Source organism: Thermobia domestica, chromosome 15, assembly GCF_964235325.1.
Source record: "Thermobia domestica chromosome 15, izTheDome1.hap1.1, whole genome shotgun sequence".
In the NCBI taxonomy this organism is placed as follows: Eukaryota; Metazoa; Arthropoda; class Insecta; order Zygentoma; family Lepismatidae; genus Thermobia; species Thermobia domestica.
The window spans coordinates 156,172,860-156,189,661 of NC_137468.1; the positions used below are offsets into that span (position 1 = coordinate 156,172,860).

Genomic DNA, 16,802 nt, shown 5'->3' on the forward strand with positions numbered 1-16,802 from the left:
CCTGGGGTACTCCCACAACAACTTTTATAAAGGTTGTTGGTGAGTACTTCAAATTATATGCCCGTAGCCAAACTCCTCCTTAAAAATTGTTGCGTGAGTATAATTTGAAGTACTCACCAACTACCTTTATAAAAGTTGTTGTGGGAGTACCCCAGGATTCTGAAAGTTGGATATTTGGATAGGACACATACTAGTTCCTAAGTGAAGTCTTGACCCGACTACGGTAAGTCCCATAGTTTTGGAGCTATGGACCTTTAAATTTCATTTTTTTTTTTCATGTTTTGGCAGCCCATAACTCCGGAAGGAAGCATTTGTGCATCAAGGTGCTCTATATTTTTTGTCTTATCTTGGTGTCAGAAATCACCTTCCAAACGTTGTCGGTGGTGTTTTGAAACACGCTGTACAGTGTTAAGAAAACAAAACTGAGGTATTTAGGTTTAGTAATATACATTTGGTAACTTGTTTGCCTTCGAATTGCGAGAAAACAATAGCGATCAAACTGTCTGATCTCTGGCTACTAAACTCAGACTTGATATTTCGTACCCTGGTATAGACATAATGGGAAATGTCTATAGCAACAAGTATCTATAGCATAATGTAACTATATATTTAACTTTCAATTCCCTTATCCAACCAATTAGTATGGCAACCTCCTAATACCTGTACCAGTACCCTTGTCATGGAGAAAGTCTACCGCTACCAGCTGTTATAGCTCTCTTATGGCTAAGCGGTTAGCGTACACGCCTTTATTGTTGGCAACCCGGATTCGATTTCCGACGGGGGCTCATATGATTCTCATCCGACGTTAAGTTGTAGTTCACTATCTCATATGACATTGCTGCTAAAAAGGGATGCTAAAATCAAATCAAATCTGCCAACTGTAAAATAATAATAATAATAATAATAATAATAATAATAATAATAATAATAATAATAATAATAATAATAATAATAATAATAATAATAAATAGAAATAAGATATATTCTATTAAAGTAAATTTAAGACTGGTTTATGCATACGAGCATACCGGTAGTAATGTATTTTTAATGCCACCACTGAAAATAAGATATTTTTTTGTAAAATATTTGTCAGGTACTACGTATTTAAATGTATCATCATTTGCCTAATGGCGCCTCTAGTAGGAATTCACAGTGGCTGAGTGCTGGAGCGCTTATCTGTGGTAGGCCTGGTCCCTGGTTTGATGCGCGGCCAAGTAAGTATATGGAGGACAACATCGTGTTCGTGGATTTTCTCGGTATACTCCCGTATCCTCCCACATTCTCATTCCGCCAATTCTCCCATCATCATTCACTTGCCTTAATCATCCGTATGCCTTAGTTTGAAGCTATAATCGTGGAATGTTTAACTGAAAGATTTCATTTTCACCTATCTTCACGAAATCTTTCAGTTTAACGTCCCACGATTATGACCTTTCGGCTAAAAGACGTTTATTAAAGCAAGTGACTGATGATGGAAGAATTGGTGGAATAAGAATGTGCAGGGAAACGGGGGTACCCCGAGAAAACCCACGGACACTATGTTGTCCACCACAAACTTACTTAGCGGGGGATCGAACCCACGCACTAGAGGTGATCGTTCTGCCACTGAGCCACCGTGGTCCCTAGAGATATTTTAGATAAGTTGGTTCTTCGCGAGAGCTGAACCCAGTGCCCCCCCGAAATCTTACTTACTATAGTAAAGTATATGAAATATCTTGCAGAATTTTCACATTTTCAGGCAAATCCCCCCCGAAAGTTAGCAAAGCCCTCCCCGAAACAAAATCGTAAATACGCCACTGGCTGAACCTAATGATTTCATGAGGTGATCCGGTGGTTAAACCACCCTTATGTGGAATACCTTCAATCGTACTCGACGTGAGTTGGCTATATTCTCGCAGGATCACTTTTCATGCTGTGTATTGAAAGTTCCGTTCGATATATAAAATATACATATACTGTAATAACATGCAATGAAAGTTGTGTGTGGGAGATTCTCTTCATTTTGAAGAAAACAAAAGTTATCTTTACGGGACAAACAAATCAAATTCATTTTATTTGCTATTTTAAATGTAAGAAGAAAATAATGAACACGCAACAAAATAATAGATTCGTATAGTTAAAGAAGAACGAAAAGTAATAAAAGATATTATTTTGTGTTGATAATAATGGAGGGTCATCATATTATTATCATTGTCCTTTACACCTACACTTCTTGACGAACCCTTTCTCCTCCCTTGAGTGTATTTCTGTTGCGGTTTCCGGTAAATAGACACTCTTCAAGATGACATCATAGCCTGTACGATTTTTTTTTTTAAAAATAATAATAAATAAATAAAATAAATGAAGGAAACACTTTGCAAGCTGTATAGCGTCCTTCAAGAATGCTTGACAATATGACAGACTGTATTATGATTATTTAAATACTTTTATAATAAATATTTTAAATGTCAAAAACCCTAAACAAATGCTGATGTGGCAACATGGTCTCAAAGAGTGACGTATCCAGACGAGGAACCCGCTGACTGACTTTCTAGCAGAAAGTTTTCAGGTGAGAAGTGTGACGTCACGCGGTGTCTTTCGCCCATTGGCTGTTTATTTCTCCAGTCTGTAAAGACGGTGTTGGTGGCTGTAGTAGTTTGTGTGTTGCACCGGGCCTGGAATGGCTCTGCGGAAGAAGTGTATTACAACAAACAGTGGTGATAGGAATATGTGTGTTCGGTGGATATTATGTGGATTGTTATTAGGGCTTTTATCTGGATCCATACATTGCGCCGGTAAGTACAAGGAATATTATTTTCTTTTATTAAAAAACAATAATGTTTCGTGCTGCAATATATTGAATGGTTCTATACGAAGAATGAAAGAAAAAGGTGTTTAGTGGGTCACTGTGCTTGGAGCGCAGGGAAATTGTTCTCTTTTTCTCTTCCCATTCCCGCAGTAAGCAATTGTTCTTGCCGTATGTTGCTTTCGCGAGAGGCATTTGACCCACTACTTGCTAACCGAGGCGGAAGTGCTGACAACAATATTGAGTTATGCTGGCGTGGGCGTATTTGATTTCAGTTAAATACATTTCTGGTAATGAGACTAGTTATTATGTTAGAATTCGTGAAAAATTTTGTTAATGTGAATTTCTAGGAAAGCTTTCATAATGTTTTGGTTGTGCCAATGTTTTAAAAACTTGTTTCTTTTTGGAAACAAATTTGTGCCTGATATAGAAACTGAGCATTGTCATAAATATTATTCAAACGTTACTAGCGGAGATAAACTGATAAATTTACTTCCAAAACAGATTTGGTTGAACACTGCACAGTCGCATATTTCTTACTGTGTCACCATAGTGCTGACTTCGTAAACAATATTGCGTGCAAGTTCTGATGGTTTTCTGAATGTATGAAGGAAAACATTTTTTGTCTGCATATATGGAGGAATTGTCGCCCAGAATGACCTAATGCAAGAAATATCTGGATGGATATTTGAGAATAAAAATGTGGCAGTTGGAATTAAGCATTATCAGTTCGGTGTCATTCGCTTTTTTTTCTTTTTTTTTTTTTTTTTTTTTTTTTAGTACTGTAAATGCACCTGTTTCAATTACTGCGTTGATTACGGGATCCACTGGTGCAAATCCCGGGTGGGGTGTGGGGGACGTGTCCCCTCCAATAATCCGATTTGAGATGTCTTTTGGGGAGAAATGTTACGATTTGTGTCAGATTGCCACAAGGAAAAGAGAGATGCACCCAGAATAAGCCTTAAATCTGCCCGCCTCCCTATGTTGAAGATAACTCTGCTCCCAGCATCTTCCACAGCATTGTTTTTCAACTTCACAAGTATTTTGAACATCGCTTAAAAAGAGAAAGAAAGAAGTCACCCCCAATCTTGAAGGCATACCCGTATTTGCGCCGCTGACGGGATCTCGAAATTAAGAACTTTTGATTCTTTCTTACGTCGTACCCTCAAGCGGCGGGTGGACAAATATTTAAAGGTTTCATTATACTATTCCTTTGAATAATATGTTATTGCTACTTACGACGCCATTGCACATGTCGGTGGCTTAGTCTCGTAATTAACAAGGACTGCAGACAGTGGTTGTAACCTGACTATGGTTCTTTAATTGTAATCAGGGTATACATACCTCTTCGAATTCGACAACAGGCAGTTTTCCAAACTCGCGATTCTCGGACACTGGGGTAATTATGCATATTTTGCTATTGTGGGAGGGGCATGGTTCCTTACATCTGAGAACTGAAAGAAGTTTCCTTGTGGTTCAATAATATTCTAGGGTGATTTGTCCCCGCTCTAGTTGTGCCTTTTCCTGGTGTCAATCTGCCTCGAATTTAATTTGGACGCAAGTTTGTGTGATGAGACCTGTAAGTGGGCAGAGAAGAAAGTCCGAATCGGATTGAGCACAAACCCCATGAAGGATAGTGATCCCAGGTTGAAATACGGCGATCTCATGTTTGAATAGTCTTTACCATATTGCATTTCGATAATAACACTATATTCGCTAACTACTATTCAATTGTGAATTTGCTTATGATCACTCCATATATGTAGAGTTTTACCAGGGCTTACAATGGAACAAATATGTCAGATTCCCTTCTTGAACATAAGTTGATATAAATGTGGATCAGTTAAAACAGGACAACATACTGCTTTGAGGAAACTACTCAGTGTGTACTCAATGTGAATAAAATGATAGAGGGTCCTAGCGTGTATGTATAAACCCCACCCATCTGACTACGAGCAATACAGGCTTTCGAACTTAAACATAACACCTTCATGTCTAAATCTGAATCCCACGTGCCTGTAACGTAACTGAGTTATCGTTGTAAAGTGTACGCCTATCGTTAGCTTTGTATTCAGGAGCAGACTGTAGGAACTGGTGTTGCACTTAGCTTGATCATTCTTGGTTGCGTTACGTAATCGATTTTCTGCTTTCTCAAATCTGGCTCAATGGTACAGCGTTTACCTTTGGTGCGTTGAGTTCTGGTTCAATCCCCGGCCAAGTAAGTTTGTGGTGGACGTCATGCTCTGATTTTCTTCCACTTTATCATTCCACCAATTCTTCAATCATTCACTTGTTTTAATGTCTCCTTTGACCTAACAAGCATAATCGAGGGACGTTAAACTCGATTTCATTTCAAATCTAACGTAGAGATTTTGCTAACATCCTTAAGGTCACTGGTGTGGTTCGTGTCAGTTCTTTATTTGCGCATTTGTTTTAATTTTATAGATTGTAGTCTGATGTATGTCTCAACTCTATAGGATTAAATTGAGTATTCAACTATACTGTATTAAGCGACTTTCATTACTGAAGTTTTTCACAATCTTCTCTTGGGAGGATGAGACCTCCTGGAAGTGAAAATCATACCTGAGCGCACTTCAGGGTTATACATGAATCAGCTCCGCTGTTTGTTTGCAGGCACTACTTGAACGATACTGGGTTTTGTAGGGGATGGCAGATTCCGAAATTTTTACTTTCCGAAATCCGGAAAGTGAAATTTCCGGTTCCGGAAAATTCTGGCCATCCTTAGCTCTTTAACAAGCGTGACTGTGTAGTCGATGTGCCCCTGGTACACGTGCATGAGCCAACGGGTCAGATCTCCCGAATCAATTTGAAGGATTGAATTTGGGTACATTGTAGTGTGTCCATTGACTGTGTTTTATAACATTACAACTTGTTTCTTAAAGTGTGAAGGTGGATTTGGGGATTTCCCTTTTCATTACATTTAGTGTGAATTACAGGTTTGACAGCAAGATTTAGCGATTGTCTTTTAAAATTATTTGGGAGTAACTGAAGTCATAATTTCTATAGTTTACAACTGGAACTTCCAGTCGTTCCGGCTCGCCCATAGTTGAAATCGTAGCGACTCGAGAAGATTGTCCACGATGTATTTGTGCTTGATAAATATCTCAACAATAGGGTTCATGGAATTATGATCCTATTGTTTTATATTTTAATAACAATCCTTCAAAGTCTTATTCAATTCTGCCTTCCGTAGGAAGAAGGGTGTAAGGTTTCATTGGCCTTCGTTGAAAGGTTATCTACCGCCTTGGCAGGATTTCCCTAATCGACGATTGAAAGAAAATGAGATAAAGAACTGCAAAGTAGCGGATGTTGACGCTGTCCTTACAAAATGTTAGCTATGAAAGGGAAAGGAAACAAACGCTAACTCCTCCGAGTTAAGAAATTAAGTTGTGTACATGTTCTTGGTTACGTAGCTAGTATGTTAATCTTCGGTGTATTAGGTCCTGGATTTGGTTCATGGTGAAAATTATCGTACAGGTATACAGTATAATACGGGACAAATGTCGGCAGGTTCGGATTTAAATATACCAAGATCCCTAGAGTAGAGGTTCTCAACCTAATTCCTATCCCAACCCCGTTTTATCCCTTCCTCATGCCTAGCGACCCCCTTTCAATATCACGTTTCATTTTTAAACAACTCTATATCCGTTGAAAATGTTCAATAGACCTATATTTTGTCGTTCTTAATAGAAAAAAATTCAAAATATTTAAAAATATTTCCCGGTATTAAATTCTATTTATCCCTTCCGTTTATCTTCGTGACCCCCAGGTTGAGAAACACTGCCCTAGAGTTGCGAGTTCGGGGGCTTCATTCTTGATAATTTAGCCAGAAACGTTGGTTTTTCTTCTTTAATATACTTCAATTTCAAAAAATATGAGCAGTATTTGAAATGACATAAAGTATGAATATGCTTCTTTTAACGTATTAGGCCTACATCAGTTTTACATTAATAATTACAGTATTATATTGTAAAGAACTTATCTACAAAGGAGCAAATGAACTTCCGTCACATTTTCACTCGTAGCCAGGGCAGTGGCGTAGGGAAGGGGGGCAGAGGGGCCGCTTCCCCAAAGAAGTCCGACAATGTACTTTGATGTTTGTATTTTTTGTATATGTACCTATAACAGCACTTGGGCCTCCTCCAAACGCACATCCTCGCTACGCTACTGAGCCAGGGCCCTGCCTAAGGTGGAGCTCTAGGCGGAAGTTCGCCGATGAGAGTGTACGGCCCTGAAGATTTGAATGTAGATAAATGGATAAGAAACTAGTTTGAATTTGGATTCTTATGGCAGTTAAAAATGTTGAAACTAGTAGTTTCAATCAGCAGAAACGTTGACTTCCTATTAGAGCCAGGGGCGTCATTTAGGGGGTCCAGGGAGGGGCATTTGCCTCCCTGAGTTTGAGATTTATATAGATTTCATCAATAGAATAGTAGTCAGTAAAATACGCGAAATTTTACTTATATCAAGGTGTCTTGCTCCCTCCAAGCCAAATCTGAAAGGGCGCTCCTTGTTACGAGGAGTCCCAATTCCGTTCTGTTTCCTAAACTTACGAATTTAGGTGAATTGTTGGAGTTCTCTTCCTGTCACCACTTCAAGACTTTTACCACTAGTTTGTTCATAATCTTAGTTCAGAGCATGGTTGTGGGGATTTTATTTCGAATGGCTATTCGCTAAACTCACCTCACTCATGTTTTTTTGCTCGAATTAATGTGTGATGCAATGTATTTCTTCACGGTGTTTCACGTCTTCTTCACTTAGAATCGTGAAAGAAAACTGCAGCACGAGTTTTCCCAAGTACGAGAAACCGTGCTGCTGACGATCCGCAACACTTTGGACATCACGCCAAAGGATTCTGCGTTCACTGCTACCAAGGCTTATAGTTTGCCTACTTTGGACCAATCATAAAGTCAGAGCATGTCTCAACATTCGGTTAATGGCATGTCTGGGAATTTCACTCTGTATGGAGCAATACTCTGTACACCCATTGAACGTTAATGAAATATGCATTTTTGGATTGCGTATGCGTGACTCCTTTTACGCTGATAAGGACCACCATCCACAGTTTCTAGAATTCAAAATAGGGCCTGTTGGAATTTGGCTTTTTCGCGATTTTGGACAGCCCTAGCTCTGAAACTATACACTTTCCCCGACAAGTCCATATGAACTTTTTCTGTTATTTTTTACAGTTTGTCGGTATAGTTCATTAACACCGTTATATATACTAATCTAATAATAAATTACTGATCTTCCAGTTTCGTGTATGTGTGTGTGTGTGTGTGTGTGTGTGTGTGTGTGTGTGTGTGTGTGTGTGTGTGTCGCTGTCGTTATTCACGAAACTGGAAGATTAGTAATCTCTGTATATCTTGGAAACTATTTTTGAAATCACAATTGTTACAGGACAAGTAAACTGTAAAAGCAATATCTGCGGTTGCTGATATAATTCGTATCCGCCCAGACTTTAACTACAGTCACATCCTAAGATAGTCGTTTCTCAATCATAGGTTTTCTGAAATAAATTATTGAAGAGCAGGAAGGGACTTTTCGTTGTTCTGTCTTTTGGGAATTCTTTCTGGAGAAAATGCCACTTCTGAAAGGAAAGTCTTTTATTAGCATTGTAGTCTGTGATCATTTCTTGTGGTATGTATGCGCAGTAACAGTCGTTCCTTTTTGTGTTAGTCTTCGTAAGTTTGCGGCTATTTTAATGGAATGTCCAAGGAACGAAACACCTGCGACTCGTAACTGAACGGGCCAACTTTCATTCATAGGATGGTATTTTTTTCTCTCCAGACAGCGCGACGCCATATAGGATTGATGTACTTTCTCGGTATGGTTCGTTGCCCCAAGCAACTTGATAACTGTCTTTAGTGAAAAGGTAGGTAACCAGGAAAGTTTTAAACTGGAATTCCCCTCGCCCTTTTTCTTAGGTTTTCCGAAAGTTTTTGAAGATAAGAATCAAGTTTGTTTGGCAAGCTCAAAGACGAGTTAGTCATTTAAAAGGTTTCTCAAGTTTCGAAATGTCTTAATACTGTTTTGATGTGATTGCCTCCAGTTGTAACGTATGTTACCGTATTGAAGTGCATTTTCGATTCTCTATTCTACGAGTTGTGTATCTTACACCTCCGTTGTCGGCAGGCGTGACGTATAACTCAATTTCGGATTGTTTTGTTGTATAACGAAAGAAACTGTTTTTTCGCCTTCATATAAACTTTGAAAAGTGTTTATTAGCATGTTCTTGTTCACTTATCTTTAGTGAGCTGTCGGAACACTGGAGACCTTGGTCACTCCGGTTACCATTTACTTCTGTTAATCATTGATTTTTTTTTTTTTTTTTGTATAATCGCGGTTGAGTGATTCTGTTCGTAACTTGAAGAATCAAATTTTTTTGTAAGATTTTTGATGTGCTATCGATGTTGATTCTAGTAATCAACAGGAAAATGTTGAAGTTTAGTCTGAGTCAGCATGGCAAATTCAGGCATCGGATTCAGAGGCTCAAATAATCATTTGGACAATATCGTGGAAGGCAGAGCCTAACTTAGTTGCTTTTCTTGGTAGTACAGATGATCAAGAACTATTGTAAGTAATATTATACATACGCGTAGTTGGAAGACCATGCATATAATAATGATAGGGTCAATCCATGCAAAGTGATCGAGAAAAAAGAAAAATTGCCGTTCGACCTAATTTTTTCATATATGTTTATCCTATATCAGGGTACTTCAAAACTACAATTGTTTTTTTACAAAAGCCCGTGGCGACGCAATGGCTGCCGCCATTTTGCGTTTTTTCGATTTTAAGCGTTTACGTTGTTTTGCATATCTCAGCATGTATTTGTCCTAACAAATTAAATTGCTGGACGTCTCCAACTCGTGCAGAGCTAAAACTTTAATCTGTTAACATTTTTCCTAAAACAGTTTGAAGGGGATGAAATCAGGGCGTACAGTAGCAACATTTTCGGACATTGAAAACATGTTTGGTAAGAGGAAACCAGTGATGTAGAGATCTGAATTTGTGTGTGCATGTAGTCCGGGGTCATAAGTTAATATACAAAAATTTAGACATGTAGCTGCTCCGAAAGGTCTGAAAAAAATCGTAAAGTTTGGGAATTATGCCAATTTAGCATATTTCGCTGTCCAATATCTCCAATGAGTCTGGATAAAAAGATCTGATATTCTGGGAGTAGTTAGTCCTTTAGAATACCATAACACGCAACAAAGCGCGTTTTGTGTTATGAGCAGAAGAGTCAAAGTATTAAATAATAACTTCATATTCTAGATGTTCATAAAATCTGTTTAAACTGTAAACTCATGCAGGAGACTGTTGTCCCTTCTTTTGATCTACATTCTAAAGTCAGTGCACACTCACTGTAAACACTGACAAATTGCCAAGTTGATTTTATGAACAAACCCCCTCCTAGAGTATGACGTCATTACTTAGTACTTTTGACTCTTCTGCTCAAAAACACAAAACGCGCTTTGTTGTGTGTTATGGTATACTGAAGGACTAACTGTTCCCAAAATATCAAATTTTTCTATCCAGGCCCATTGGAGATATTGGACGGTGAAATATGCTAAATTGGCGTAATTCCCAAACTTCACGATTTTTTTCCCCTTTGGGTTTCCTCTTCCCAAACATGTTTACAATGTCCAGAAATGTTGCTACTGCAGACCCTGATTTCACTCCCTTGAAGTGGTTTTAGGCAAAAATGTTGCGAGATCAGTTTGCTCTGCACGAGTTGGAGACGTCCAGCAATTTTCATTTTATGACAGATACGTGCTGAGATATTCAAAACACAGGAAACGCCTAATATATATATATATATATATATATATATATATATATATATATATATATATATATATATATATATATATATATATATATATAATAAAACCTCAAAATAGCGATAACCCCTGTGTCGCCATTGGATGTTGTAAAAATAATTGAAGTACCCTGATATAGGAACAAACATTCATGAAAAAATTAATTTTTTGAAGATGGTCGAGCGGCATATGCTTGATCACTTAGAACGGATTGACTCAATAATAGGTACCTTCATTTCTGGAAAATAAAGAAAAAAAAATCATTTGTCTTATTTCAAGGGGAAGATGCTGTTACTATCTTTCGCGCTATGGAAAGGAGTCATTTTGCTTTCTATCATGCATATGATTAACCCAGATACAAGAAATCCGGAAGTAATGTATAATATAATTACAAAAGATGGAGTCTGTAGTTCGAGAAAATGTTCCATTCCTTCTGTTGCACGAGATACTAGACTGGCTACGACTTGGGTTCTGTGGGATGCTCAACTCAGCTAATGCCTGTGGTTTGATTCATTTGAGCTAAAAGATAAGTATATGGTAATTCCTAAAATCTGGCTCTTCAACCTGCAGGCTGTGTATAGAGGAGTCACAGCTCGAAATTCCCACCTGAAATCAACACCAGTTTGAATTAAGAATGTCCACACAAACTATTGAAATTAACAAGTTGTATAAATTGTCCTCTGCCGTGTTTGAAATTCGCAGTCAATGAAAGATAACGTTTTTGGTATAATTATTTGCCCAGTGGTATAGCCAAAGGTGAACAGCCGGCCAACGCAGCTGTCCCCCACTTTCTGCTTGAAATTGTCGGAGGTACATATTTTCCTCGGAAAGTGGAATTGTAACAAATACACACTTCACCAACATCAGGAGAAATAATGCATGTACGATATTGTGGCTTTGTTAGTATATGACGGGCGCTTACAAGCCAGATGGTGCGAGTTTTGATTTGATATGTGGTCAGCTCATCACTTTAAAGGGATTTCTGCGCCCGCTATTTTAATTCAAGCAATTCAGTAAGATAGTTGAACTCTGCGATGTTCCCATTGGGAAACTACACATACTTGGAGGCACATGCGCTCGTCTGCAGGCTTCATAGGAGCGTCTTAAATGTGTTACCAGTGGCGTTTACAAGGGAATTGCGAAGTTTTAAACGACTCTTGAGCAAAATATGAAAAATAATTTGAACATTTGAACTCCTCTTAAAATTGTGTACGCCACTGCGGTTTTTCTTTAAAAAGTGTTTACTGCAATAGATACTTTGAAAAGAAAGGATTCCACACCAAACTTACGGTGTATCTTAACCAAATTTTACCGTATAGGTCCAAATTGCAACTTTGTTACTCTCTTACTCGCCTATTAAACTTTCTCATGCCTTCACGTAATATACGTAGTTCTGTATGTATAAGGAATTTTCTAGATATTTAGCATGTTTTTCTTTTTTATATTTTTCACATGCTGCTTTGCCTAAATTTATGCAGTAGGGACCGATGGGGTGGTTCTGTAATCGTCTCTTTTGACTGTGAGATTTTAGTCCAGAACGACTTATACTGTGAGGATTGATCTTACATAATGGTGTATAACTGGGCCGGAGTCAAGCCCTGAACGTAGTTTGGCGCCCTTATTCCTGTCCGTCATGATCTTGATGTTGGATTAGGACGTGGAACAGTGCTTTAAAGTAGATCTGAGAAAAATTTTGATTGAGTCCCCTTACAACGAAATTAAAATACCGCTAGTCTTACAGTAATTATGTGATACCTTCAAATAAAGTTGAACAAGAGCTCACTAGACAATATTTTACATGAGATACTGTTATCACGACTGACTGACCTGCTTTCGATTTCCAGCAATTTTGAGAATCGGCATTTATTTCCGCGTTTCTATATGGCTGCAAACCGAAAGCTACTAAGGGGGGCGCGGTGGCTCAGTGGTAGAGCGTTCACCTCTGGTGCTTGGGGTCCCGGGTTCGATCCCAGCCCCCGCCAAGTGAACTTTGTGGTGGACAAACACCGTGCTCGTGGGTTTTCTCGGGGTTCTCCCGTTTCCTCCCACTTTCTTCATTCCACCATTTTCATTCATCTCTCATTATCACCGTCTCCTTTAGCCTCACCGGCATAACCGTGGGACGTAAAACTTAGATTTCATTTCATTTCATTTCCGAAAGCTACTAGGTGACTCGTGATAAACGATACCATATACAAAATATTGTCTACGGCGCTCTTGTTCTACATTTCGATTATTTTTATATATTTGAAGATCACATAATTACTGTAGTGGTATTTTAATTTCACAGTGATTAATTCTCTCTAGCAGAAATTTACCTGTCAATACTTGCACCTTTGCCAGACAAGGACACATGTGGGGACAGCGCAATGTTCTTATTCAAGGTGTGGTTGTAGCTCATAAACTTGACGTTACTTACAGTAGTATACTGTTAAATAAAAACTATTATTTTGGTGCTACTTAATTTCGTCACACATCCCTGAAACTGTTGACATAACTGTTCTCTGAACTTGTCCAATTATATAAGTTTTTTTTTTTGGGGGGGGGTCCATTTCGTGGCGATGACCAACTAAGAGTTCGCTGTATCAAATTCCATGCAAGCCCTGTTTATAATTTCAAATATTTGGTACAGCGTAACTGCAACAAGCTAACACTTTAATATATCCTCAAACAAACATGGAGCCTTGTGTAATACTTTTTTTTCTTTTTACGACGTTGCCACAGTTCCAATACCTTAGTGCGTGATCTGTACTCGCAAAGAAAGCTTAGTAGAAAGTATTGATGAGAATTGGAATTGGGACATTCCTTTACTTCAATGTTTCCTCCCATTGTCGTTAATTTTTTTGCTATTACAGATTGATAGAGGGAAGGACGTTGCCATCAAATAGTTTCTTGTGGGAAGGTAGTTGCAGTTGATTGAACTCTGCCGTCGGAGTTGTAAAGTTGTTCTATTCAAAGGATTCCTCATGTAATCTTTTCTTTGAGATAACAAATGTAAAACCCTTGTGAAGTGTGAGTGCAAGATCTTTTACCTGCTGGTTGCTTACTTGTATGTGCTCAACAGACTGGATACGGGAGAAAGTGTTCGCTGGTAACATGGTGGAACAGCTGATTGTAAACTCTCGCTTTTTCTTTCCCTTTTCAGTCTTTATCCAAGAATAACGGTAGCTGTTCTTGCCCAGCGCTAAGAGTTGCCCGGCCTGTTATTTTTCCTCGTGACAGCTCCGATTCAATAATTAAAGATCGGAACAGATTAGTTGCAAGTGTTTGCAGCTGAACATTTCTTCAATGCTGGGAGAACTCACCTAGTTGTTTCACTTGAATTTGGTAGAGGAACTTTTTAGTTGATACTTTAACCAAATGGCTATAAATTCGTATGTGTTGCGTCTCGTCCTACCGCACTGAGGCTTTTGATTGAAAACTGGAGCTGTCAGAAGATCAGTGTTTGTTCACAGAAATTGTAAAGTTTGTTGCAGCTTTTGAAGCTATTTTAGTTGTTACGTTCTATAACCAGGAATGCATATATAAACTGAAAGAGTTCACAATGCAGATCACGTTCCATGGTTTTGAATTGGAAACCTTGTACTTATTCTGTCCAAAACTTTTGGTGCCATTAGCTGTAAAGCCATAAGATGGTCAGTTCCTTTAGCCTATGATTCAGGATGGTGTGTTCGGAAAGAGGGTTGCAGTTGTCACATGTTCACATTTCGGAATCCTCGGTTCGATATATGAAATTGCTATTTGGACATTTAATCTATACTGTTATCCAGAAATAGTCTTGACTTCATCACCTAGGCTGTATTTTTACGGGAAACTTAAAAGTTGGATACATTTTATCACGGAAGCAAGTTGTAAGAAAGGATTTACAGAAGGAAAAAAGAACCTTATAGGTTAGTTCCAATTTTCCATCAATAATTAATTCCCACAAATCTCTGAAGTCAGATCAATCTCGGCATGGTAACTTTTTAGTAAAAACAAGAGGCTGAGGGTTTGAGTTTTTGGAAATACTTCCTAAAAGTATGATCATTTCTACAATATCCAAATTTCCTTTTATGTAGAAAATATCCCGAGGGTTCGTTTAAATTGAAGTTGGGGAATTCGGTATATACGGTCTACTTTGTTCAAAAATAATTGAAATAGTGTTTCAGTAATTTCGAAAATATTGCTCAGATGTGTGCTCATATTTATTTATTTATTTATTTATTTATTCAGGAGGTACCAGATGTGGGAATTCGCTTAAGTTGGATGTATTAAGCTTTTTTTATTACAGGTTAGGTAATATGGGTTTCAATTTCCGAAAGTGTCGCTTCTAAGGAAGTATAAAGGGTCATTTCTGTTAATTCCAAGTTTTCCTTTGAGAAGTGTGCAAAATGAGAGGATAGTTAAGTCGGAATTGTGGTATTTGGTACATAGACTAAACCCTTAGAAATACGGAAATGAGTTTTATAGTTTTCAAAAATTGTTCCTAAAGGGAGAAGTTTATAATTGTTTATTATTGTCAATGTGAGAATTCGCTGAAGTTTGTATGAAATTATATAATCTCCGGGGAAATTCGGTGTGTACTCTCCTTTGGATAACTCGGACCTCGTAATAGTAGAGTTGAGCGTTGTGGACAGCATTTGTAAAACAGAGTACTATTTTTCTTCCTGTTCGTGGCGACCAGTGACAAACAAATTTTTTCAAAGAAAGAAAAAAAAAAAAAAAACGGTCGAAATAATCCTTTCTTTAGACCTCGTTGCTGATCAAGCTGTGGAGCAAACATCCAGCAATTCTGTTCAACAGGTAGGAGTGTTTGCAAGAACCGACTTTTCGAAGTGATTGATTCTTTGGAACATCACTGATCGTACGTGCACAGGCAAAATCACGTGTTGGCGATGGGTTCGATGTCACAAGAAGAATGCTCTTTTCTTTCTTGCTGGTTTGTTAGTTGCAGAGCAGTGAGCCAACGTGGTCGGTTGTACGTGTTATGAATATTTCATGTAGACAATGACCGGATCTTCATAGTCTTTATTTGGTGACGTTTATTGTTGACGCATTCTGGGGGATTCACGACATTGTTTTATTAAATCTTGGAGGTGGTTTCCTCCAGGAACTGAACGCAGTAATTTCGAAGGAATTTGTTTTCCAAGGTTACGGTACGAATTGTAACTTTTTCTGTCAAAGGTCATGAATTCGTCCATTGAAAGCTTCTTTCTCATACTTCCAAACTTCAAAATATGTATTTGATTATTATTATTAAATTTTCAATACTATTCTTATGTAATTTATTCAGAAAATATAAACGTAAAATTGTGTTCTAGAAATAAAACTGACTTTAAAAAAAAGTCTAAGATGTCGCCAGGGATCGAAGCAGGACAACCAGATATTACTCGGAGCAGAAAGGAACAGACTTGAGAAACTGCGGAGAAACTAGTTGGTCGGAAGGGATAGGTCTTAAGACCTATTGTTCGTAGAAATTGGGGATAATACGATGAAAATGAAATGCCAATTGAAGGAATGACTCATGCCATATTAGGAGTTCAGGAGACCTTATGCTCCCAATGAAAACATCCATAGCTCCGTGAGCATGTGTAAGTATTGTAGAATCTACAAGTACATACCGGAGACAGTTTTAAATGAGTGTAGTTCAATTGGGCCGACAAGGAAACTCTAGGTGATGTAAGAATTACGTAGGAATGAAAATAATTTCTCAAGTTAAAGTATTATATATATATATATATATATATATATATATATATAGTCAGATATTTGGATCAGAGATAAAGCCATAGTATGGTATGTTTGGCTTTAAGCCAGGCAGAACAATACATCCTATTTGGTTTGTGGCACGTTATGTAGTAGTAGTTCTATGAAAAGTAGAGGCTATATTACATCCGGTATTCATAGAACTAGCAAATTAAAAACAAGCTTTGAGTTTCAGCTTTTGTTTTCTTAAAAGGAACTTAATAAGAACTAGTCATATCAGCATTAAAATAAGAGCGACAGGTATAATGATATGAAGTAAGCAATGAAAAAAAATCAGAATTGAACGAGTAACAAGTATAATACTAGTCGGGGAAAAGTTAGAAGAGGCTCGTCTGATGTGGTTTCGTTGTTACATGAATCTGAATGTGAGAAGGTTCAGTACATGTGGGTGGAGTTGATTGAAACACCAACCCCATATGAACATTGGA

General features: G+C 37.9%; 1 protein-coding gene across 2 annotated transcripts in view; it reads left to right on the forward strand.

Moving 5' to 3' along the window:
- Positions 1–2,548: 2,548 nt before the first annotated feature.
- Positions 2,549–16,802, forward strand: part of Duox (dual oxidase) — a 458,692-nt gene continuing 444,438 nt past the window's right edge. Inside the window, exon 1 of one of the 2 annotated variants that reach the window (XM_081740305.1) lies at positions 2,549–2,774. In XM_081740305.1, coding sequence (XP_081596431.1) covers positions 2,660–2,774 — 115 coding nt within the window. In that variant the 5' untranslated portion in view covers positions 2,549–2,659. The remainder of the gene's footprint in view (positions 2,775–16,802) is intronic. The other variant, XM_081740304.1, reaches the window with a different exon arrangement.